General features: G+C 34.3%; 4 protein-coding genes across 7 annotated transcripts; 1 reads left to right on the forward strand and 3 right to left on the reverse strand.

Annotated features, from left to right (window-relative positions):
- The first annotated feature begins 2,090 nt into the window (after window positions 1-2,090).
- LOC114374978 lies at window positions 2,091-4,062 on the forward strand. Its single transcript, XM_028332707.1, has 2 exons — window positions 2,091-2,650; window positions 3,112-4,062. Exons 1-2 carry the CDS (start codon window positions 2,185-2,187, stop codon window positions 3,849-3,851), a joined length of 1,206 nt encoding a protein of 401 aa, XP_028188508.1. The 5' UTR covers window positions 2,091-2,184; the 3' UTR covers window positions 3,852-4,062.
- A 1,565-nt stretch (window positions 4,063-5,627) lies between these two features.
- On the reverse strand, window positions 5,628-6,807 carry LOC114376737 (fasciclin-like arabinogalactan protein 12). The gene has a single exon (XM_028334986.1). It carries the CDS (start codon window positions 6,702-6,704, stop codon window positions 5,829-5,831), a length of 876 nt encoding a protein of 291 aa, XP_028190787.1. The 5' UTR covers window positions 6,705-6,807; the 3' UTR covers window positions 5,628-5,828.
- Window positions 6,808-7,762: 955 nt separating this feature from the next.
- On the reverse strand, window positions 7,763-15,172 carry LOC114376736 (beta-galactosidase 8-like). Of its 3 annotated transcripts, none has more exons than XM_028334982.1 (19): window positions 14,566-15,172; window positions 14,362-14,457; window positions 13,886-13,998; window positions 13,741-13,807; window positions 13,568-13,660; window positions 12,913-13,056; window positions 12,660-12,748; window positions 12,414-12,519; window positions 12,230-12,317; window positions 11,901-12,019; window positions 11,261-11,419; window positions 10,911-11,113; window positions 10,729-10,823; window positions 9,590-9,699; window positions 9,358-9,471; window positions 9,095-9,196; window positions 8,619-8,830; window positions 8,173-8,503; window positions 7,763-8,059 (listed from the first exon to the last, which is right to left on the reverse strand). In XM_028334982.1, exons 1-19 carry the CDS (start codon window positions 14,731-14,733, stop codon window positions 7,952-7,954), a joined length of 2,517 nt encoding a protein of 838 aa, XP_028190783.1. In that variant the 5' UTR covers window positions 14,734-15,172; the 3' UTR covers window positions 7,763-7,951. The 3 variants fall into 3 exon arrangements, with proteins under 3 accessions (XP_028190783.1, XP_028190785.1, XP_028190784.1); XM_028334984.1 differs by having other exon boundaries at window positions 14,912-15,171; XM_028334983.1 differs by having other exon boundaries at window positions 14,535-14,640.
- A 5,454-nt stretch (window positions 15,173-20,626) lies between these two features.
- LOC114374456 (DNA polymerase epsilon subunit C-like) lies at window positions 20,627-23,058 on the reverse strand. 2 transcript variants are annotated; one of them, XM_028332095.1, is made up of 4 exons: window positions 22,440-23,056; window positions 22,264-22,348; window positions 21,044-21,085; window positions 20,627-20,936 (listed from the first exon to the last, which is right to left on the reverse strand). In XM_028332095.1, exons 1-4 carry the CDS (start codon window positions 22,941-22,943, stop codon window positions 20,863-20,865), a joined length of 705 nt encoding a protein of 234 aa, XP_028187896.1. In that variant the 5' UTR covers window positions 22,944-23,056; the 3' UTR covers window positions 20,627-20,862. The 2 variants fall into 2 exon arrangements, with proteins under 2 accessions (XP_028187896.1, XP_028187898.1); XM_028332097.1 differs by lacking the exon at window positions 21,044-21,085 and having other exon boundaries at window positions 22,440-23,058.
- Between the last annotated feature and the right edge of the window lie 1,675 nt (window positions 23,059-24,733).

The raw sequence follows: 24,733 nt of genomic DNA on the forward strand, positions 1-24,733 counted from the left end.
TTTCCTTTTGTAAAAATTGGATGACCTTGTTTTGGGCCAAAGATGTTTTCATACCCCTATTTGATAAGTTTTTAATTTGGTGATTAATGCGAATGTGAATCTTTTATCCACGTGAGTTCCTTTATGTTTATTGAATAAAATCATTTTAATTAATTCCGCATTTTCATATATAATATTATATAAATATGTATGTCGGGTTAGAGGATGTCACATCAAGCAACGCTCCGGTAGATCATCTTGTTGTGAATCACCACCATTGACATCGTCATCATCACCTCAACGATAAATGTTGACGTGCAGAACCAAACAACTAGGGGTGACAAAATGGGTTGGACTCGTCGAGTCAACCCATTTTGGCCTATATTTTTGGCAGGCTGGGTTGGGGTTTTCAACCTGTCAACCCGTCCCATTTTGACCCACTAAAAAATGGGTTGGGAGAAAAGCAGAGCGAGCCAACCTACTAACCCGCTTTTTCATTAAAAAATAATTTAGTATTTATACATATATTTATTAATTTTTAATTAGTTCATTTTTGTCTAAATATATTATTATTCCAAATTTAAGGTAATACTTTCAGTTTTTTAAGTAAGTATTTATTATTTAATGTTTATAAAAGAAATTAATTAACATATATTTATAATTTGCCTTTTCTTAATATTTTAGTTTTGACGGATCAATGGGCCAACCCGACAAAAATGAGATGGACTGACACTTTGAATCCATATATGAAATGCAGGGCGGGATGGGTTGGCTTGTTTTTGGTGGGTTGGAGACGGGACAAACCGAGCGGGGTGGGCAAACCCGGTTTGCCACCCCTACAAACAACATGTTTCTTGTTTTACCCTTCCTTCTCGTTCTCCTACCATTGCAAGCCACCACCCTTTGGCTCCCAAACTATATCTCTGTGGGTCCTTGAGATTGGGAAAATTTAAACACATACATGGCACAATTGTAGGCATAGGCAACAACATTATTTGTGAAAAATGAATAATAAAGATCATGAAATGCTTTCAAAAGAAGAGGGAGAAGAAACGAGAAAAAAAGAAAAAGAGTTGTCACCGTCGAAAATTGTCTTTAGCGTCAACATATGGCGACATGTCGACAAAGAGAACCCTAGAGGGAATTGAGGAAGGAATTTGGTGTGGAGGACACATGATACTATTATGTGCCTAAAATAAAACTGACAATTTGGTCCACAGATACCTGACCTAATAAGTGGAGATCACTTTGGCCATTTGGATTTGTTATGTTGTCCTTCACATACCACATTGCCAAAAACATCAACAGAAATAAAAATTACTTGACGGTAGGATTAAATTGTTAGTTCATTTACACAATTGTGGACTAAGTTAATCATTTCTATAATATAGAGACTAAATTGACCATGAGTATAAAATCAGGACGAAATTGGTCATTTTTTTTTTATAAGCTTAAGAAATCTTTTATCCTTGCCGACTCGACCAACATCTAATATATAGTATATACGAACGAGTAAGACGCAAGGGTTGATTTGCATATAAAGAAGTCAGAGGTGGTGCTGTTCCAGCCCCAATGCCATCAATCAAAGATGCTTCTTCTCAACTCGACACCCACGTTGCTACAGCTAAATTGATTGCTAGCTAATGCTCTCTCTCTCAACGTCGAATAAGCGCAAAAGTCACAAACTACCTTCAGTTACATGGCATAAACGTAGCCATAATAACATTAATTAACGTCATAACGTGTAGCTTAGAATTGAAGCTAATCACTATGAAAATAATAGGCCTATAATCTTCCATTGCAAGTCTTCCTTTTGAACAATCCAGGTCTTCAGTAGATCCTAGAGATTTTTTTTTCTTTCAATGTTTAGGGAATAAAGAACGTGCTAGGACATTCATATAGAAGGAAGGAATTTAACATGTTTTAACAGCAAGTCAGTGTTGCGTTTACTTGATCAATAAATCTCTTTGGTACTTTAACAATTCAGCATTGAGTAGTCCACGTATCACACCACTAAGCAACGACGAACTTTCAGCAAAGCTTAAGCCGAACTTTTGGGCCAATTTGCATGCCAGATTCATTATAAATATTCTCTTTCACTTCATGTTCTCTCCAACTATCCTCTGCATCATTAAAGCAATACTTGAAAATCATCAAAGCAGAGGAAAGAAACAAAAAGTCAAAACAAAGGCACAATATTTGTAGATGGCGAAGATGGGTGGAAGAAAGTGGAGCATCTTGGTGGCCATCCTCATCTTACTTCTTGCTATGGAAGCTGTCATTGCTCAAGGTCAAGGAAATGGTAATGGCAACAATAGCAATGGCAATGGTAATGGTAATGGAAAGGGTAAGGATAAGGAAGAAAAGGAGAGGGAGAAGAGGGAGAAGGAGAAGGAGAAGAGGGAGAAGAAGGAGAAAAAGGAAAAGGAAAAGGAGAAGAAGGAAAAAGAGAAACAGGCAAAAAAGCAGCAAGGTGAAGCCACAAATTATGACAAGCTGTCACCTCTGCCAACAGGTCAAGAACGAGGCTTCTGCAGAAAAAACACTGCCTGTGAGTTTAAGACCATTGTGTGTCCATCCGAGTGCGCATTCAGGAAGCCTAAGAAAAACAAGAAGCAGAAGGCATGTTTCATTGACTGCAGCAGCAGCACATGTGAAGCCACTTGCAAGGGTAAGTTCCAAGGACCCTCAATTTTTCTATACTATTTTTCAATATATAAAAGCTTAAATAGTTTATGCAATGAGAGTGTAATGTAATCTGGTCACAACCAAATTGTATGTATGGTAAGTTTGTTAACTTTTACAATAGCTATTTTAAAAGTCATATCTGCTATAATTTATGATTTCTGATGAGAGTAAAAAAACTTCGCGCCTTACCCTTGCATATGCAAAGAGGCTGTTTCCGGATTCAAACCCATGACCAACAAGTCACCAAGGCACAACTTTACCGCTGCACCAGGGCTCGCCCTCATGATTTCTGATGAGAGTGTAAAGTTTTAATTTAAATGTATTGATAGTGTAAAGTGTCTTTACACTCTAAATTTGTTGCCTTTTATAAAACACATTTTAAGATGATTTCTGATTGGTTGAGAAGTGAGACTGGTACTCATGTTTAGTTAGTTTGTTTTGCAGTTAGGAAAGCCAATTGTGATGGGTATGGATCTCTGTGTTATGATCCTCGCTTTGTTGGTGGCGACGGTGTGATGTTCTACTTCCACGGTGCCAAAGGAGGAAACTTTGCCATTGTTTCTGATAACGAGTTCCAAATCAATGCTCACTTCATTGGTACTCGACCACAAGGAAGGACTCGTGACTACACATGGGTGCAAGCACTTGCTGTCATGTTTGACACACACACTCTTGTCATTGCAGCCAATAGAGTGTCTCACTGGGATGACAAGGTTGACTCTCTCATAGTGAAATGGGATGATGAACCAGTCAACATTCCCACTGATGGAGAGGCTGAATGGAGGGCCAATGGTGATGAAAGAGAAGTGGTTGTGGAGAGAACTGATGATACCAACAGCGTGAGAGTCACAATTTCAGGCTTGGTTGAGTTGGATATTAGTGTGAAGCCAATTGGAGAGCAAGAAAACAAGATTCACAATTACCAGTTGCCATCAGATGATGCTTTTGCTCATTTGGAGACACAGTTCAGGTTTAAGAAAAGTACTGATAACTTTGAAGGAGTTTTAGGTCAGACTTATAGGCCAGGGTATGTTAGCCCTGTTAAGAGAGGGGTTCCTATGCCAATGATGGGTGGGGAGAACAAGTACCAGACTCTTTCTCTCTTTTCTACATCATGCAACCTATGCAGGTTCCAAAGGCCATCCGAAATAGCAAGCACCGAAGGACTAGTTGCTCAGTACTGATATCCTGCCTCTTGAAAAATAAGACTTTATAGTGATCAAATATTTGACATCTTGCATTCTGTTTTTTTATTAATGTATTCAGAGAAATAAGGGCCTAAAATGTTGCCCATGATCTTCATTTTTCGTAAAAAGTTATACTGATTGATGTGTATTAAAGATATGTAGAATTATTTTTTTAAGTCTTCCAATCCATCTTTGATCAATTCATCAATTCTCCCTAGTAGCCGCAATTATCACTAGCAAACATATTAATGACGGAATGCATTTTTGTTATGCTAATAATACTTTACTTGCTCTGCTATTCGGTGGGGTTTTTAATTTGTCCAAATAGGCTCTCAATTTCTTGATAACAGCAAAGAAGTATTAAAGATTGAAAGTTCTTGAGACATTTGGATGAATCATATAACACCCTCCTAAAACGCACGAGTTAGTACAAATACCACCAATTGAAGAGAAATGTTGCTTACTGCCTAGTATCGCCCAATGCTTTCCATTCATCCAAGCCTCGTCTTTCCATGATAATGGTATAAATAATAACTGAAGCCATATGCAGTTATTAAGTGCCAACATGTCCAAAATGTTTCTGTACCAAGTAAATACATGTACAATAGTACAGTACAAAGAAAAAAAAAAAACACGTAACATAGTACAAGACACATACTACTAGGTTCAAATTAGATTCTGCACATTGCTGGACAATACGTGCTCTAACCTTACACCAAGTGAACCAAAGAGGTGCAAGAAGATTTGTCTAACACGATCATAACAATAGAAGGATCATTGAGAAATTACTTGAGATTTTTTAATTGAGATAATTATCTAATATACCTTTTGTAGAGGAAGAAATACAATAAACAAGCATTTTTAGCCCGGCTATTTTGAGGAGTTTAGAGTCATAATACAAGAGACATGCAGATCATTTTCTTAAATTTCAATATATTACTAAGAATTTAACAATTAAGACTACCTTGTACCAAGACAAGGGTTGATTCTTAGGTAAGGTAGAATGCGAGTTCCATGGTCCTAGACAGCCTTAGGTCTTCAGCGATAAGGTTGTTCTAGATTAAGACACAGCCTATCTGTTAATTTTTTTTTCTTAAATCTTTAAGGTTGTTCTAGATGTGAAAGTGTGGAACTATTTTTCTTTCTAATCGTAATTCGTAGGTTTTATCATACAACAACTGGATGCATGTATCTATGCAAATGTTACTTGAGAGGTGCGCGGTGACACTGTATACGGGTCGAGTATTCACATCAAATAAAAAAGAAGCATTTGGAGAAATGTATGAAAAAAGTTTTATTTTGTCCTGGGTCAGATATTATTGCACCAACCCTTTGGGTTAAAAAAAAAGTTATTTTGTTTTGCTTTAATGTGTTATTTTAATTGAACCATTTAGAGGAGATATCTTAGAGTTCACTAACAAATTATGCATCCGTTAATGTTTGCATTACTATACTTTAGGAACCAAAAACTCCCTTCAAACTTTATTGATGTCAACTCGTAACTTGCTGTAATTAGCTCGCTAAAAACATGTCTTTAATTATTAAGCTATTTCAAACAAATGCAACCTACTATTTGCTTAAATAGGCCGAATACTTTTTTCCCACCTCCTTTAATTACCCAAAACATTTTATAACTAGCGAGTGCCTAAACTTGCAAATAAATATTGAAGTATGACCCGCAATACGCTAACAAACTATTGATTTTTATTATTAAATTTGGGACAGAGTTTTGATGATTTTTTTCTTCAGATTACATCATAAAATTGCAAAATATTGAACCAACCACCGTGGAAGTGTGCATAAAAAATATATGAAGCAATCATATATAGCATACCTCAGAATAAATTCATAGAGGGATACAACAATCTCATATCCCTAATCCACTCTGATAAACTCACCACTAAAGCACTCAGTACTCACTCCTTTCTCACAATCATAACACTCTTGAATATTAACTACATGGTATGCAATGGTTTATGATGAGAATACAGTCATGAGAATTATTCCAAAAACAAGGGATACCCACTTTCCATGCACATTGATTTTCACTGTGCCAGAGTTCTCGGTTGTGGGATTAGTTTGAGAAGATTCTGAGGTATCTGGGGATAATGGATCCTTATCAGCTTTAGGAGCCTTTGCTGAAGGTTCTGGTGCCAGAGAAGGTGCCTTTGCTGGTGCCTTGGCCACAGCAAAGAAATCCATAGGAAGAAGCACCTTCCCCACCTTATATATAGCAAGATGCTTATCAGTATATACAATGCCAGTGATGGTGGTGTTAACCTCACCTGTTGAGATGTTCACACTCCCACCATAACTTATCACATTCAGTTCCACCTTTCCTGGCTTAGCCCCTGCAAGTGTTCTCACTGGATTCGTCAGAGTATCAAAATTGGAGCTAGACACGTAGTCTGAAAGAACATGGAACTGTAAGAGCTCGAGCTTCTGTCCATCAGAAAGAGAGTTGAGGAAGCCTGCTTTGAGTTCTGAGAAGGAACTGTCATCGGGTGCAAGAATGGTAATGCCGCCTGATTTAGTAGTGAGGAGCTGTGCATTGAGTTGGTTGATCAATTGGGTGGTTTTCATGAGGCGGATTAGGATGTTGAATGACTTTGCCTGCCTCAGGATTCCAACAATGTCAACAGCTGGAGTACTGTCAGGGGTTGAATCACTTGGTGACTGTGGCAATGAGGGAACCAATGGTTTAGGAGCTGCAGCTGGTGCTGTAGGGGTATGTTGGGCTGGTTTTTGAGGGGCAGAAGCTGGTGATAATTGGGCTAAAGTGGTGGTGAAATACAAAAATGAAACTAGCAGTGCTAGTGAGAAGGACAAGAGACATTGCTTTTTCATCATGATTTTAGTTTTGGTAAATGAAGGCTCTGGTTCTTTTGGAAAGGAGTAGAAATGGTAGGATTTGTATTGGCAATGGGCACTTGATGCATTGATGATATGGTGGAGATGGCTTTTATAGAGAAAATCTGGGTGTGGGAGACAATGATAGGTAGGTGAGACGCTTTGTTTTAAAACCTTAAATTGTGATTTGTGAGCATACACACAATTGCTAGCTGGTAAGGATATTCAGATGTTGCATCAATGATGATAAACGGATGAAATCAGGGAGCAATGTGTTTTTATGATTGAAGGCCACACCATTGTCCAATCGCAATCAATTGATTTTGTGAATTGTAGTGTTTTTGCTGAGAGCTTTGTAATCAAGCAGTACAATTTTTTATTCTATTTTTCTTTTATTGCCGTGAAGATAGGTGAAGGAAAGAGTTGTTGATAGGTTATGGAAATTCCACTTTTTTTTTTTTTGTCAAATGGAAACTACACTCCTAAAACCAAACATATTTATACATAATGATGTAATACTTAGTGGGCAAGGATGATGAAGATGGAAGGTTTATTGATATCAAAGACATGCATATATTTCACACCAAATTATGAATTTATCATCCAGATTTTGAGCATGGAATCACTGTATGTATTGGAAGGGATTTGAGCAGGGAATCTCATAATGGTTTCATTCTGGTAACAGTGGTTTGCTACCAACGAGGAACTTGGTGATTACTGATATCATTGAAGTTCATGATAAAAGTTTCCTGAACGAATTATTGAAATGCCTGTATTTTGGATTCTAGCTTAGTGATATATCCAGACAAATAAAGGCCTAACATGTTGCCCCACGATTTCGTAAATATGAATGGTGATTACATGGAATACCGACATGATGAATTTTATTTTGGGAAAACTTTCCATTACAAATTAATTTATTAATCCAATTTCACTTATCAGAAATTTCCCTATTGTTCATTGCTCCTCTTACTCACTTGATGTAGCCATGTAGGAGAACAATTTTTTGTATAGTGAGTTAGAAACCTTACTTTAACAAACTACTATCACACATCATGTATTAGTGAGACCTTCCTTTTTTATTAACTAAATATACACTGTTTTGTTTGACATTTTTTCCTGGTTTACTACCAGAATAGAATTTTACATTGGCTACTAACCAGGGATCATCTTCAATAATGAGTCTAAGACACTTGGAGTGCAGAGTGCTCTTCAGCTAGGAAGTGGGAAGGCTTGAAGCAACATGTCTATGCACAAGAAGCTTCAACAGCTAAACTTTTTGTTACTCCTTTACATGGATCTCCGAATGTATTAATCGATATTCCAATTCTACAACTACTTGATCCAATGCAGGCCTGTTAATTAATATTCATAAGAGTCAGTATAATCCGAAAGAAAAAAAAAGTCAAATTAACTACACAAAAGGCATATATATGAACTTCTTATTTAAGAGGAATCAGGATAACACCTTCTGCACAATGGATAGAGCCTTATTACTTCTGCACCGCCCATGTTTGAAGTTCCCACAAGTCCCATAAGGCGTTCCAAAACTTGCAAATTTAATGGAAGAGATCAACTGATTAGGATAAGGGCACTCCAGTGACAATACAGGCCCTACTTTTCTTCCTTTATCTGAATTCCACAAGTCAACAGGTGGAGGGTGAGATTCAGATACATGTGAACACATGCTTCCTATCTGTTTTGTAGCGAAAGATATTTGTGTAGGGTCGCCTCCACTCTCCTCAAACAATACAAGTGTGTTGCTATCTGGTTGTAACCATGATCGTGGTATGTGGTATCTGCAGGATTAGTCATTCAATTAGTATCTAACAAGATTGCCTTCACTTCCTTCAAACAATTCAGGATTGTTTTCTTTCTAGTTTCAACTTCTCATGCAGAATATCTAACACTTACAATGTCTGTGATGGTTTTCCGCAGTTCTTGAGACATTTGGATGAACTATAGGCCCCTCTATAATTGCACGAGTCGGTACAACCACCATTCGGAGAAACATATGTAGGCCAGTACCGTCCAATGCTCTGTCCATTCACCCAAGCCTCACCTTTTCCCATCCCCGTGAAGTCAATTGCAACTGGATTACTTCCAGAGGGAGCAACAAAGTTTGTCTAATACAACATGTTTTTACCGTTAGTTTTCAGCAAAATCATTTTTTCCTATAATAGCATTCCCTTAATTTTCTTTGTAGTATGTGATTGTGAGTATATCAGATGCATACACAGTTGAGTAAACACGAAATTGGACACTCCATAAACCAACAAAGGGAACCAAATAAGTGCAAAGAGACATTGTCCACTTATGCAGTTATAATAATGAGAATATAATTAAGAACTCAAGAATTTCTATAGATGCAATATTTTACTAAAGATTACCTTGTACCAAATCAAGGATTGATTTGTAGGTAAGGTAGATTGTGAATTCCACTGTCCAGAACTGCCATTAGATGGACCTAAATCTTCATATTTAAGGCCAACCTGAATTTACAAAAATACAGTGTATTATATCTATGACTTCAATCAAAAAGGAAAAATGAAATCCACTTTACAATATTTCAGTTGTATCTCTTCAGTTAATGGAATCAATAAAACTCAAAACGAGAAAGAAAATATCTGGCTTTAGTTAAGCTGAGACTAACCTGATATGTCCACTGCTGGGAGGAGAGATCAACAGTGCTTCCATTCTTCAAACCTTTCAGTATCACTGGACCAGTGATCCCTGCACCCCATGTGTCAAAAAAAGCTCCATAGTTCTGATGCACATAAGTTTTGCATTAGTTGATGTAGTAATGAGAATATGATTGATGATAAAGTGAAATTATATGAAGAGGGATTAACAAGACAATGCATTTATAAGATGTAAAGACAAACCTGAAGTCCCACAGTTAAACTCAGGAGATCAATTGAATTCTTCCCAGCCACTAGTGTGACGGGGATGTCCACATTGACTTTAGCTTTGCCACTGTTGCCAGTTCCACTCCCTGAAAAAGTTCTCCATAATGATAAGTATTACTATTAGTAAATCACAAAATATTCCGTTGAAATAAAGAAACAATTGAACATTTTAAGAAGGAAAAATCATGATTAGTTGATCTTACTCTATTTCTAATCAACCTTGATTTTAATTTACTATATCCTTAAAGGGATTAATTTTGGGGATAATGATACTCATACATCAATTTTATACAAAAAAATTTACAACTTAAGAGAGAGAGAGAGATAGGAAGAGAAGAGAGAGAGGTATTGGATAAAATGGGTTATGTGATGAAGAGAGATAGAAAGAAAAAATAAATTGTAAAAAGTGTTGTAGAAATTGGATGTATATGTTTTATTACTCTAAATTTTTTCTTGCCAAGGAATGGACAAAATAAACATTATTTTAATAATTTCTCTTTTATACATTTAATGAACACAGGATTTGGTAACATATTTTAAACTGCTCCAGATAAAACTGGTGAATACCAACTTTTATGGTTAATTTGAGTGATTTGATCTAGATACGTTTAGATGTTTAAGACTGCAAACTTGCATGAAAGTTTTTGGATCAGCAGCCAAGAATACTATGTTCATTACATAGGTTACTGATCCATCATCTCTGACCACTGGCCAGTGACTACACATAGCATGAAGACAGATATACCAAACACCTTTGTTATTTTCTCTTGTCATGACTGCATAGTGTTTTCCCTTCAAAGTTTCTTACAGTGCAAATCCTACTTGGAGACCCACCATGCATAATGCCAACCCAAACATAGTCTGACCTCATTTTGCAGCATTTTCTAATAACGCATATATGACTTCTTATTTGTCAGACCTTTTTTATTATTGGTAGAGGTACCAACGGGTTTGTAACAACTCACGCACCTTGTTCAACCAACTGAGCTAGACCCCTTGGTTGTTTGGCCTTAAAATAATGCCAAGGAATTAAAGCAAGAACATATAGGGGCATCCAAAATATGTAAATTATAAACAGACATATCATCATATGTCAATGATTTAAATTTATTTACCTGCAATCTTCCCATTTATGAAAGCATGAAGGGCATGACCAAGGGATTCAATGTGAAGGACAGTTTGAGAACCAGAATCACCTTCAACATCAATGCTGCAGATAAAAAATGAAGTATTAACATGGGGAAGCAAATTGCAAGTCAGAAAAAAGCTTTCTCAACCTTGAAGGTATGCTGTATACCTTATCGAGTACCATAAGTAATCACTTTTATCAGCAGTTGTATTTATTTGCTCCAGTAATCCAAATTTTGAAAATGAATCAGACTTTGAAATACCAATAGGCTCACTAATCCAACTCCATCCCGAGCCAGAATCATCCAAAGATCCAACCTCTTCTTTGAAAGATTCAGTTGTGAAGCTTGAAATCATAGATGCAGAATTAATCTGTCATACCACAAAGAACTATAGGTTAGGCTACTTCTTCAAATGAAAGAAATGTTCTAAACTGTAGGTAGATTAATCACATGGATTTTGAAAGTAACTTCATTCAATTGAACTATCTGTTTTGATTGGGAAGTTGATGAGGCAAACCTTTGCAGTATTTAGCACTACATTCTTGCAGTCTGGTAAGATGCTCACAGACCATGCAGGCAAGTGATATGAATTTCCATTAAAGGTCACTGTTGCATCAGATGTGGCAATGTTGGCAAGGAAGGCAGCACATATAGATCCTGTCTTGTAAACTGCAGCCTGAATTTGAATAGTAAATGTTAAAAGAGGTAACTAAACCATCCATCTCACTCAACAGCTTAAGCCTTTGAGATAATTCGCTCTAAGTGTTAAGGAGTTTGACCCTTGCCGCCAACCGTTCCTGTTCCTTTCCCGAACAATTGAGCGTATGGGATGGTTCACTAAATGGTGTACATTTTATACGGAGAAGAGACTAAAACTTTATAACGCATATAAAACAAGTATTAACCCAGAAAAGAAAAGACTAGCACCCCCAGACAGTGGTACTTTTCTGCAATCAATAAAAAGACTAGCACCATCAGACAGTAGCATATAAAACAAGTATTAACTCACGAAATTGGGAAGAGGCAATAACCAGAGAAACCTATGACCGATTGACAATGATCCCGTGGATCTCCACCCTTTTCAATGCATTTATTGAGAGAGAAACTTAAAATTTGATAAAATATTAGACATTTAGGCCCTGAAAGAAAATCCATACCTCTATATTTGGTCCAGGAGATGTAATTGTTGGATCAGTTGCTATCAAGGCTTCTTCACAAAGCTTTATGGCCTTATGCACATCTTTAAGGTGGCCCCATTTAGGCTGTCTAATAATTCCTGCATCATGCAGTTCAGATATTTATTAAAAAAAAGCACAATATTTTCACTGAAATTTTTCTCCTCTGAATATAAAATGAGCATATGATGTCGAGTTGCAATACTGTTTATTCATCTTCTTGACCGCATTCGGAATCAAGCTTCACCAGTTTATATAATTCTACAGAGTCGACAATTAATGTGAGATATAAAGGTTGAAAGAGTGCATACCATACTCATCAATTGGTGCATCATAATCATAACTAGTAGAAATGAAAGGTCCACCAGTAGTTCGGCCAAAATTAGTGCCTCCGTGGTACTGTTTCCGAGCAAGAAACCAAAATATGCTGTGGCATCAGCTCGTTTCCTATCTTGAATATCTTAAAGCCTTAAACAACATGTAAGCTTACGTTACCATATAGTAATTTTGAAAAGTTCCACCTCGCTGGTAAAAGCGTGCCACAGCAAAAGCAAGATCTTCTACTGGTCTGTAAGGCACAGCACCACCAAATGAAAGAAACCTACGGTTTCATATAATTCAATATGTTACAGCAAAAATAGAAATAGAGTTGAATGAGAAAATAGATACACAATCAATCAGATCATATTTTGAGTGTGACCTTTAAATAACTAAATGGTTTATATAGAAAAGGACACTAACCATCCACTCCAATTCTCAGTCCACATTTTTGGTTTTGCATTAGAATTTGGTGTGAATTGATCGCAGTAAAATCCATTGCACGTGTTAATCTGAGAGTAGTTACATAACAAATTATGAAATTGACAATCAAGTAGGATAAGAATAGACAGCAGCATCGTAAGTTTTCTTTATTCAGGAATCAAGAAGATGGACAATATAGCAAAACATAAAATACATAACACACGATAAATACATCTAAAAGGAGAAAACTTACAATTGGATCAGGAGCATCTGCCTGTTGGCACATTACCCAAGGAACCCCTGTGTCAAGAGATGTTGCCATTGATGCTGCCCATTTGATGTAGGATTTAGCAGCAGGACCATAGGCCGCATCAATGTTCCCATACTCATTTTCAACCTTGCAATGGAAAGTACATATTAGTATTACATGTTTACATACTCCCTGTTCCAAAACAATGGTCTTTTTAGCTTTTTGTTTTTGTTCCAAAACAATAGGCCCTTTAGCTTTTTAAAATTATTTTTTCCAACAATATCCTTAGACATAATTAAAAAGATCAATTAATACTTGCATTGAAAAGAGACATTTGTCATAAAAATAAGTTGATGGATAATAGAATGTATTGTTAGTGGTGGTTAGTGGGATAATTATGACAAAAGTGTTTGAAAAATAGAGGGTATTTTAGTCTAAATTGGAATCAATGGTATACTTTTTAATTAGTGTGCCACAACCTTAAAAAATCATTGTTTTGTTTTGGAATGGAGGGAGTAATATTTTAATATTTAAAAAGTAGGCAGAGTAGGCCATTAAGAAATCAAGACTGTCAGTCTATACTATGCTTCCACATCTAGATACCATAAATTCTCATAAAAATAAAATTGACATGTATTGAATAAAAATGAAGAAAAACCTGAGACAAAATAATGGGTCCTCCTTGTGAGGCATAGAGGCTCTCTTGCTTCATCATATCCACAATCTTAACAGTGAACCGCTTCATTTCTGCCTGAAGACAATTCAATTTCACATGATAGAAGGAAGCAGATGGAGCAAGATGAGACATGGAGAAAGGAAAGGAATAACTACCTCGAATGGTTTGTTGTCAGTTCGGAACTGAATACCCGGAATAAAATGTAGCCAAAGAGGGAAACCACTGTTTAGAAAAGTTAAAGGCCATGATCAGATATGAACGTTTTTGTGTAAAGATACATAAAAAGGGATCAAATTTTACCCGTAGTTCCATTCAGCACATGCGTATGGACCAATCCGGAGATGCACATATAGACCTGCTGCTGCTACTGCCTTCACAAATTTAACCAAATCTGCCCTTCCTTCAAAATTATACTGCCAAACCAAATTATATAATCCATCATTGATTTGATAACAAGACCCCATCTTTATAAGCTGTTTCCATTTTATACCTTCTGATATACATTGAGAAATACTCCTCTAAAAAATTCTTGCTTTTTTAAGATTTAACTACACTGTTCATATTAACTCTGACAAAGATGTGAGACAATGGTAATTTATTTTCCTAAGCTTGCATTCTTTAATTTTTTGGTATTGATGATATATTTTTTACTTGTTTGAAAAATGAACACACACACACACAAACAATACAATGAAGAGACAGTGAAGGGCAGAAACAATACAAAAGTGGTAATACTAATAGTAACATTAACAAAACAAAACAGAACAGAACAGAACCTGGCCTTGAACTGGTTCATGTAAGTTCCAGAAAACATAAGTCTCAATCACATCAAGTCCTCCATCTTTGGATTTCTGAATGAGGTCTGGCCACATCTGCAACAACAAAAGCTATCCCTTTTAAGTCCAAACTCCAAAGACAAAGGTTAAAGAGAAAAGGGAGTGTGCATTACACAGACACAGAGAGAGGGTAATGAACAACACCTCTGGAGTGCTACGAGGGTAATGAATAGAACCAGAGACCAAGACACGGCGCTTGCCATCGATGACCAATGCTCTGTGGTCATACGTGACATTTGCGCAAAACGAAGAAGGTGCATAAACGCAGAAGAACCAAAGCAAACCAACGAACAGTATCTGTGTCCCTCTCATTGCCTTTTTGGGTAAAGACTAAAGAACGAACACGACCAACAAGGAAATGATTCCCTCTTTGTTGTTTTTTTTCTTGTTATATTTAAAGGCAAAAAGTTTTCTTAAGCCACCACTACTACTTATCTTGAAGCAAATGCTAAACCAGGCTTTAGGATAGAGTTAAAAAGGAAAAAAGAACCTGAAATGGGGTTTGCTAAGTTGCTTTTTTCAAGACAAGCAAAACAAGCTTGCACGGTTGCACCAGAATGTTTGGCTAGTAAGCTTCTTCGTGTGTGTGTGAATCGGTTTCTTGTGTGTAATTTCCACTTGCACATGCGTGTAAGTGTGAGACGTTGTTGCTTGGCCGCTATGTGAAAACCATAGAGTGGAAATAAAAGAAGTTGTGTTAAACTTGAAGAGTGGGAAGAGAATCAAATTATTATGAGACAAGTGAAGTGAAGAGTTAAGGTGCTAATGAGGCGCTATTTATTCTACATATTGAAACGAAGGGCACGACACGCATGCAAATAGTGTACTATATTATTTAAAACGTGTCAATGTCGTGGTCATCTTCCTCAGGTCATGGTGTTATATTTCCTAACTCACTCAGCCGCTGCTTTTGGTTTTAGCATGTAAACTTCTGTTTGGACTTTGGATTAAATGAAGTTAATAATGAGGCTTAAGGCACGTTATTTTCACTAGAACTAATTTTAATAGAATTAATTTTAAATTATTACTTCATTCATTCTATTATAATTATCATTAAGAAAAAAATTATCTTAAAATAATTATTATTTTAATTTTTTAATTTCACATTAATTATTATTTTTTATATATTAATGATGAACTACAAAATTTAAAATTTTTGTGTAACAATGGGGTTAACTCTAGCAAAAAAACTAATTGTTTATAAGGTGATAAACCAATGATCCAATAGAAAAAATTATCAATATTTTTATAAAATTATTATTTTTAATTTACTTATAATTTTTTCTTCATTATAAAATATTATTTAAGATGATGATTAATTTGAGACGTAAATAGTAATTAAGATATGTAAAAATTTCTCTCACACAGATGAAACAAGAGAAGAGTTGGGCATATAGGGGTGTTTTTATCTTACGTCAACCATTGAAATGATGACGTCATCTAAAAGTTGGAAGTGATTGTCGCAAGTGATCGCCTGATAGGTACGTGGCACACGACCATAATTATCCAGATAGCAATAATATATTTATTAGTATTCAGATAATAGTATATTTTCAAAAAATTGCATTCACAAAAGAAAATAGTATATTTTTCAAAAAAAACTAATTTCGATACAATAGCAATTAAAAAACGTATACATTAGTATTAATTGATTAACAATTATCGTATAGTAAGTTCTTAAATAATTATTTCGCAAGTTTATAATGTAAACTTATATATCAATTCATAATTAAATAATACTATAAAAATTAATATTATTAATATATTTCAACTAAATTTTTTATTTATTTTATTTTGTCTCATTATTTTTATTATTATTTGACATTATTTATTTATTTTCTTTTTCTTTACTAAAAATGAAATGAACGTGAGCTTTTACCTTTAATTTTTAAAATCAACGTCTATTAATTACAATATATTTTTGTATTTTACATGTAATGTTCGAACTAATTAACATTACATTCATGATTGATCCGAGTGAAATTATTTATTAAGCTTGGGTTTTTTAAATATGATCTCCAATAAAAAAAATGATTTAAAAGGAAGAAGTCTTTAAAAATGACGAGTCTCTAATTAATTTAATGGATGTAATTTGATTAACACATGTTGAATTTGTGGGAGAAAGATCTGAATTCTCCCAACAAAACAAAATGTACTTTTAAAGAGAGATAAAAAAAACCTTAAATGCAACTAAATTTCGAATAAATTATTACTGTTTTTTTTTAAAAAATAATTAAATATTTAGGAAATATTACACTGTAAAAATAAAAATAAAAATATTTTTCGATTGAGTCAATTGGCATTGGCATTAATTACTTAGTCTGTCGAAGTAACAGTTTGTCTGCATCAAACAAAGTAAAATAATTCAAACATACGATTATACTACTACAATTTTTTTTTACTGCAACATACGATTATACAATTGAATTGTTTTAACTTTTACTGCCATATAAATTAAAAATCTATAAAAAAAAATAACAAATTTAAAAAACTCGTGACTCGTGAGTTTATTTAATGTGATAATCGAATCCTTTAATATAAATATTAATATATCTTGATTTTCACATTTATTTTTATACAATAATTGTAGTACATCGATTCTTTGGCATCTAAATTGCGATTTGCTATTTTTTTATCCACATAATTTGTTGTATTTAATTCTTATATATTTCCTTGGTATTATATTTTTAGTGAAGTAATTATTTATTTTTAAATCTTTTTTCATAAATCTTATAAAGTTAAATGATTATTTTTCTACAGTAAATTAAATCGAACATGATAATCAGATGCACCTAATTTTCTTACACGAGAGATAATCTTATTTATACTTGAGCCAATTTCAACCATTATAAATAATAAAACTCTGTTATTAAATGCTTAACACATACACATTATATATTATTAAATGCTTAACACATCCACATATTATATATTTATTGTCTAGAACAATCCAAAAATTAAATTTAAAATTATTAATTAAGCTAAAATAATCCTATCTTAGTGGATCATCGATAGATTGATGTACCTACTTTGAATAATAATTCTTTCACCTTTCTTTAATCTTTTTATAAATGGAAAGTGTTGAATACTATTGGGCTATTTATTGTCTTAGAGTGCCAGGTGTTTGGCATAAAGACACAGAAAAACACGATCGAGGTCAGTCAGTCAATTAAAGATCTTGAATGGTACTAAGTAGGATCACAATCTTGATATCAAGTTGAATGGCTAAACATTACTTTATTTATTTATTTATTTCTCTATAAAGATTACTACTATTATTCAGGTCTATCTGCAGATTGTGAATCCATTAATCATTTCTCCTATTAGCTAGGTTTATCTTATATTAAAGCATACCAATAATTTGCTGGCACTTAAAAAAATATCATTTATTAATAAAAATTAAAATATAATATTAGCATATTTTCGTGGTATAATATTTGTTTATTCAATTTAAATTGTTAATATAAATATTATAAATCTATATTAACAGTGATATATATGAATAATATTTGGTGGGAAAAAAGTATTAATGGAGATTGGGTCGTTCAAAAATGCCTATTCCATTGAATTGTAGTTTCCGGGAACGTTGGTGCATCATTCTTACTATGTGGTGCGTGGTATGTGTATCACGCTTTTCTAATTTTTTTTTATTCAACGAAAACTAAGCATTAATTTGAGAGTGATGTTTTTTTTAAGAAAAAATATTCTCTTAAAAATAAATAAAATTTAAAGGAGCACTGTCATCTTAAGTTTCTTGTTTTATAAAAAAAAAAAAAAAATAGTTAGATTTTTGTGTGTTATTCAAGTATGTTTTAAATGTGAGAGACTTTGGATAACTAGTTAAAAAAATTGAATTTCTAGTGCTAAATTTGGATCGAAATTAGGCCCATTCACCATTTTGTAATTCATTCAAATTATTTTTTCATGTTAGATAAAATATTCAAATATTATTTATTTTTCTTTTCAATAGTATTTTTCTTTTATAATCTATTATTAATATTTTAAAGATGATAAGTAATTAAATTTTTACAAGAATTTATTAGTCTTCCCTTTACATTAATTTAATTTTGTTATAAACAATTTAAGAATTAAAAGTTATTTATTAACATTTGTCAATAGAATAATCTTAATTATAAATATTATATTAGGAATTCCATCTATCACTACCAAGTCCTCAACGTGGGTACAACTGGAATTCGGGAGCTCAAAACCATCATTATCATCACCCATGTGGTCACATCAAGGCAATACATGCACTTGCATAGTCTTATGCATGCCATGAATAGCATTTTGCCTTGAGACCTGCAACGCTAGCTGAAAGGACCAACTAATCATCACTTAAGGCTAAGACCTTAGAATGAACCAGGATAAAAACTCCTTAAACCACATAAACTACCTATGCAATCTAACATACTAGTATTGTTATTTTGTTCAAATCTAACTTGACTGTTAGAGTCCTTACAAATATGCCTCTCCGCAATCACAAACTTGAATCATGATGAAAACCATTGAGTCATTAAGAAGCTTACCCACGAGAGAAGATCATTCCACTAGACACCATAGCATTTATAATTGTTAATATAGGTTAGCTCAACTCATTTAGTTTTGTCTATTATGAGTTATCATATTTTTAAGTTGGGTCGAATTGATTCAATTTGACCTATTTACTCACTTTTTAAAATATAAAAATTATCGAAATAAATCCATTAATATATATATATATATATATATATATATATATATATATATATATATATATATATATATATATATATATATATATATATATATATAAGCCAGGCTAATGAATTGGCCTAATCCATCACAAGTTAGTCTTCAGGCCATTCAATACAAGGCTGGTTGTGTAACTCATTCACAGACAATTATTTGATTATCTCACGGCTTGTAAGTTGAGAGTTCCACTTCAAGTTAATAGTTGTTCTGCATTATAGAAATTTGATAGAGACAGCCATCATCATTGACATTTAACAATCTCGTAATCCGAAACACAGTGCATGTATGTTGGACATCAACGTAGCTTTGTTTGCTAGCTAAATTTGAGTCAATACATTGGACTCCGACTGTTTAATCACAATGTTGTGTTTTGTACGTACATGATATTTCTGATTTTTCAAGCTAAGATGAAATTTTCGAGAATAAAAGAGAAAATTAAAAGAAATGTATTTTCGTCTGGTAATATGAAAAGGGCAAAATGAACTTCCAATACTGGAAAATCAAGGATTCCAAACAAGAAGAATTATGCTAGAGGATTTTGAAACTCCAATGAGCTCGAAGCCATTATGAATTGCTGTTTAAGAACTATAAATAGAATTTGCTTTAAACTCAAAAAATGAACATCAGAAAGAGGCAGCAGTTTGCAATGGGACTTTCCTAAGTTGCATAAAAGCAAGAATATGCGTAACTGTTTCCACATGACTGGAGATGTTGGCATTCAAATCCAAACATTTAGTAAAATGTTGCTAGGCAACCTCCTCCAGAAGACAAACAAAATCCTGTAAATGCTGTAGTACAGTCGTCCAATATGCCAATTTGAGAAAGAGAAAGAAAAATCATATATTTCATTCTGTCCTCAAAAGTAGTGTCTTGCTGTTACCCTCAAAATGGCTAGGCTATAGTATAGCCATCCAAATATTAGGCAGAATAAAGGAATGTATCGCATCCCAAAACACAACTGAAAAATCATTTTCTAAATTGGTGGAAGCCATAAAATATTAACACCATGTGTGAAAGACAGAATTGGGAGAGGAAAGTAACCAAAAGTCCAAAATAATTGTTTTTTAAGGAGGGGAAAAGAACGAAGAACAAACAAGTGAGAGTTGAGTGGAGCAATTCTCACTTCATTTTTTCCTCAGCCTCAAAATCCTCTCCCTCAAACTGGTGGGAAAGAAAAGGGAAAAGGTTTTTTAAATTAAGGGGAAGTAAATCTCATTCCCCAAATTTAACTTCAACTCTAAAGCAAGGGGAAGAAAGTTCCCCTCCTTTTCTTTCCTTAAAACATTCAAAATAAGGAGAAATACTCTCCCACCATCCCATTACTTCCACTACTACCACCCCCCTTCCATTCCACTCTGCTCCCCTCCACTCAAAAGCATTCAAACATAGCCATTAGCCTGAGCATTGATTCCATCCAATAGTTATGATTTCAGAGTGTTTTATATCTATCCATGGGTAAATTAACTTCAGATTTTCAACATAAGAAGGAATTTGACACCTGCTGCATTCTACCCCAAGCAGATTCAAGCATATGCATAGTCACTGAAAAATCATATACACTTACGGCAATAGGATTACTAAAATAAATACAATATGTTAACATAAAGTACAGCATTACTCATCATGATGCATGTTTCCATTACAAAAATGTTACATGATTAAATAAAAGTATAAGTTTATATTCTCCACTAGCTTACTTTAGATTTTTTAGTGTCCTCCTGTTCCTGCTGCACTTCTCTCTCTTAATGCATCCTCAGCTTTCACTCTCTCAGGAACAAAATCTGAACAAGGAAGAGCAAAGTAAAAAACCTTGTAGGTAGGGTAAGGTGAATGCAGGGAAAGGGAAACTTAAGAATAGAATAACATTGCAACAGGGATACAAAATTACCAGAGAGAAAGTCATATCTCCTTTGCTTACTTACAACATGTGCTGACAAGAAAAGGTGACAAATCAATGAGTGGAAAATACTTAATAGACTCAACAAGCATGTAAGGAGACACAAACAAATTCCTTAATTCACATTACATGGAAAGAATTCCATATTTACTGTTATGAATTTGATTTGGCATCGGTACTAGACTAATAGCCTCACTGTATCAGGTCGAAAACAGTATGTCATTCCCTACCTTAAGACTTCAAAGTCTCACCTCCCTCACCTCAAGAGTTTAAATAACAAAATGATCATGAATTCTACTCAAGCAGTTCATCTTCAAAGTACATTGAAAAAAAGGTCAAATTATAATTATAAGCCTAAAACTCACAAGGCTTCAAAATTTTCAACTAATATAAAAAAAAACACCCTTGAGTTCCCAAAACATAGATATTAACATCAATGTTGGAAAAACATGCAGCTAGAAAATGTTATTGAACTGTCCAGCCGAGAGTAGCAACCTCCTGCTCCTTTCAGACTAGGTGCTTGATATATTATGGACTATCCAGCGAAGAATCAGACCACCTCTAGCTGGCCATGTAAGAAAGGTTCCATCAAGTCCAGAACCTAATATGGGCCGAGCCACACTTGTAGACCGATCAAGTCTTTAGACCAACTGCCCATCATAATTGGCTCGGTCCATCACAATGCGGCTTTAGGGCTTAAAGAGCCTGTGGGCCACAAGCCTAGCACATAGGGATCTATATTCTTCTTACACATGACTAACGCACAATTGGCACCGAGATTCTAGATTCTTCCTACAAGTGACTAAAGCACAATTGACATTGAGATTCTGGATTCTTCCTAGTGACTGAGACACAATTGAAACCGACATTCTAGATTCTTCTAACAGTTACGTGACTAAGGCACAATTGGCATCGACATTAGATTCTTCTTACACGTGACTAAGGCACAATTGGAACCGAGATTCTAGATTCTTCTTACACATGACTAAGGCACAATTTGCACCACCCAATCTTTGCACACACATGAGGTGGAAACCGTGTTGCGAGAGGACGCACACCCGCGTTGCGTATGGAGCTTAAAGACTCCCCAGGCAGCAATTATGTTCTTTCTAGGGTTCACAATTATACACTACATTACAGCAAACACTACTAGACTATAGTATTGACCCAATTTCGAATATCATTGAACTCACTTATGGATAAAACATTACCTAGGTGATCGTAGCTGAGGCATTTCTTGCGGTCCCGAACACAAAAAGCATAAGCTTCCTGCGAGAATTGCTCAAGGAACTTCTCCTGCAATGAAAACAAGGCAAACGATGAAGGAAAATGAAGAAGGATATAGGCATCGAAAAAGAGGAGAAGACGCAAGGAATTGAAAACCTACCACAGCGTTGTTGATGGCCAACAATGCTTCCTGAGAAACACGCATATCGGGATCTTCGCCCTTAATCATCGTTCTGATGCGATTCATCGGAAACACGTTCATTTTCCCCTCTTCTCCTTTTCCTTCTGCTACTCCCTTTTTGGATCCCTCGTCTCGCTGTTTTGAAGTGCCATTGCTGAGCTTGGGTTTCTTAGTCTTCTTCTTGTTCTCCTCTTTGGCGATTTCTCTATCCCTCTTCGTTTTGCCATCGGTTAGAGGGATTTCAGCGCTTTTGGTTTTCTTCTTTTCGATTTTGGGGATTTCAGCGTTTTTCTTCTTTTCGGTTTTGGGGGTTTCAGCGTTTTTGGTTTTCTTCTTTTCGGTTTTGGGGGTTTCAGCGTTTTTGGTTTTCTTCTTTTCGGTTTTGGGGGTTTCAGCGTTTTTGGTTTTCTTCTTTTGGGTTTTGGAGATTTCTGTGTTTTTGGTTATCTTCTTTTCAGGTTTCGGAGAGTTGGAGGAAGTCATTGTGACAGTGCAGTGTAAACACCCCGACACGGGAGTTTCAGTTTCACCCTCTGTCGGAAACAGTCTCCAAAGAAGAAGCGTGCGCAATACCCGGTTCGAAGTTCGAAATTCGAAATTTTATAGCCGAACATGGGCCCGATTTATCTTCTCCTGGTGAATTCAATAAAATGGGTTTTTTTTTTTCATCTTCTGTTGTGCATTCACCAAATTTGTTGGTGCATGAACATTTTTAAGTGTAGTGATAAAAATGTTTTTCACTTAAAATTTTAAAAAGTACTCCGTGACCCTCTCCCTTCCCTCATGTGTATCATTAATCTTCTTTCCCCTCCCATTTGCATAATTTATGTGATTTTTGACCGTTCGTGTCTCTGTTCATGTCTCGTTGTCAATTCGTAGGTCGTCTTTCGCCGCCATAAATTCCTTCATTTTCCTCTTGTTCCTTTGGTTTTAGCAATGGTGAATAAGGATTGGGAATCCGTATAAGATATACGGATTGACAATCCATATAATTTATTTATTTTTATATATTAATATTTATTAAAATAATAATTGAATTAATTTTTTATAATTAAAAAAATAATTTTTGTAAAAATATTTTTTAATAAATAAATATTGTTGTATATTTTTTATGTGTTTATATTTAAGTAATTATATTTGTTTTTTAAGTTGGTTTTTAATAAATCATTTAAGAATTTTGTTTATTTAAAAATGAATATATAAATATTATATATATATAATAAAATATAAGTAGTGTATTTATATTTTCTATTTAAGTAATTTATTTTTTTTATTGATATAGTCGTATATATATTATTACACTCATAGTATTAAATATTTATATAAATAGTCTTTGGAAGTATAAAATTAATTTTTTTTTCATTTGTTTAAAAATATTTAAAGGTATTGAGATACTAATTTGTTAAAAAATGTACTTAGATTTTGGTCATTAATTTAAGTTTACTAGAATTAGTGATGTCAACTTTATAAATTTAAAAACTAATTTCTATATTCATTTATGAATATATAAAAGTAATAAATTTTTTATTTATGAATTATTAAATAGTAATTGATTGAAGTATTATTTGAACGATGACATTAATTGTTATGACTATTTAAATGTGTATATTATGCTTAGAATCAGAGGTTTGGGTCAGACTTTATGGAGGGTTATAAGAAGAGCCTTAGGGAGAGAAGTTAGTAGTGATGCAGATGAAGCCCCTCAACGGTGAAGGCCCATAACATTTGCATGTAGGCAATGATAAGTTGTACAAATGATGTTAAGCATGTGGATCATGCAGTTGACGAGATCCATAAATAGCCTAAAGAGATAGTTGTTGATGATGTAGTTGCTGATGCTGAGGGTTTTTCAGGCGGACCCCACGATACATTAGTTTTGATGGACTATGTTCATCATGTGACAGCAACAGTTTGGAATGGAGAGGTATTTGTTAACTCATTAGCAAGTGTACCAAATTGTCACAAGTAGTAAAGTTAAAATGGAAGTCTGAGTGTCGAGTACACATGAACTTTGTTTGTACTTAGATTGGTGTAAACCCAATTTTAAGCAATAGATAGAGTAAAAGAGATAAGGAATTGTAAGTGAAATAAAGAGAAAAATAGAAGATAAGAAAAATAAACAACTTTTGAATGCGAAAGATGAATTCATAATGCAAATATATTGGAGCCTAGCATACCAAACTACTTGAGATATAATGTTAATAATTTTTCTCTATCTAATATTATTCTAGTTTTTACCCACATCTCCTCTGATACTCTAACCCTAATTCCTC

The sequence above is a fragment of the Glycine soja genome, chromosome 11, assembly GCF_004193775.1.
Source record: "Glycine soja cultivar W05 chromosome 11, ASM419377v2, whole genome shotgun sequence".
Lineage (NCBI taxonomy): Eukaryota > Viridiplantae > Streptophyta > Magnoliopsida > Fabales > Fabaceae > Glycine > Glycine soja.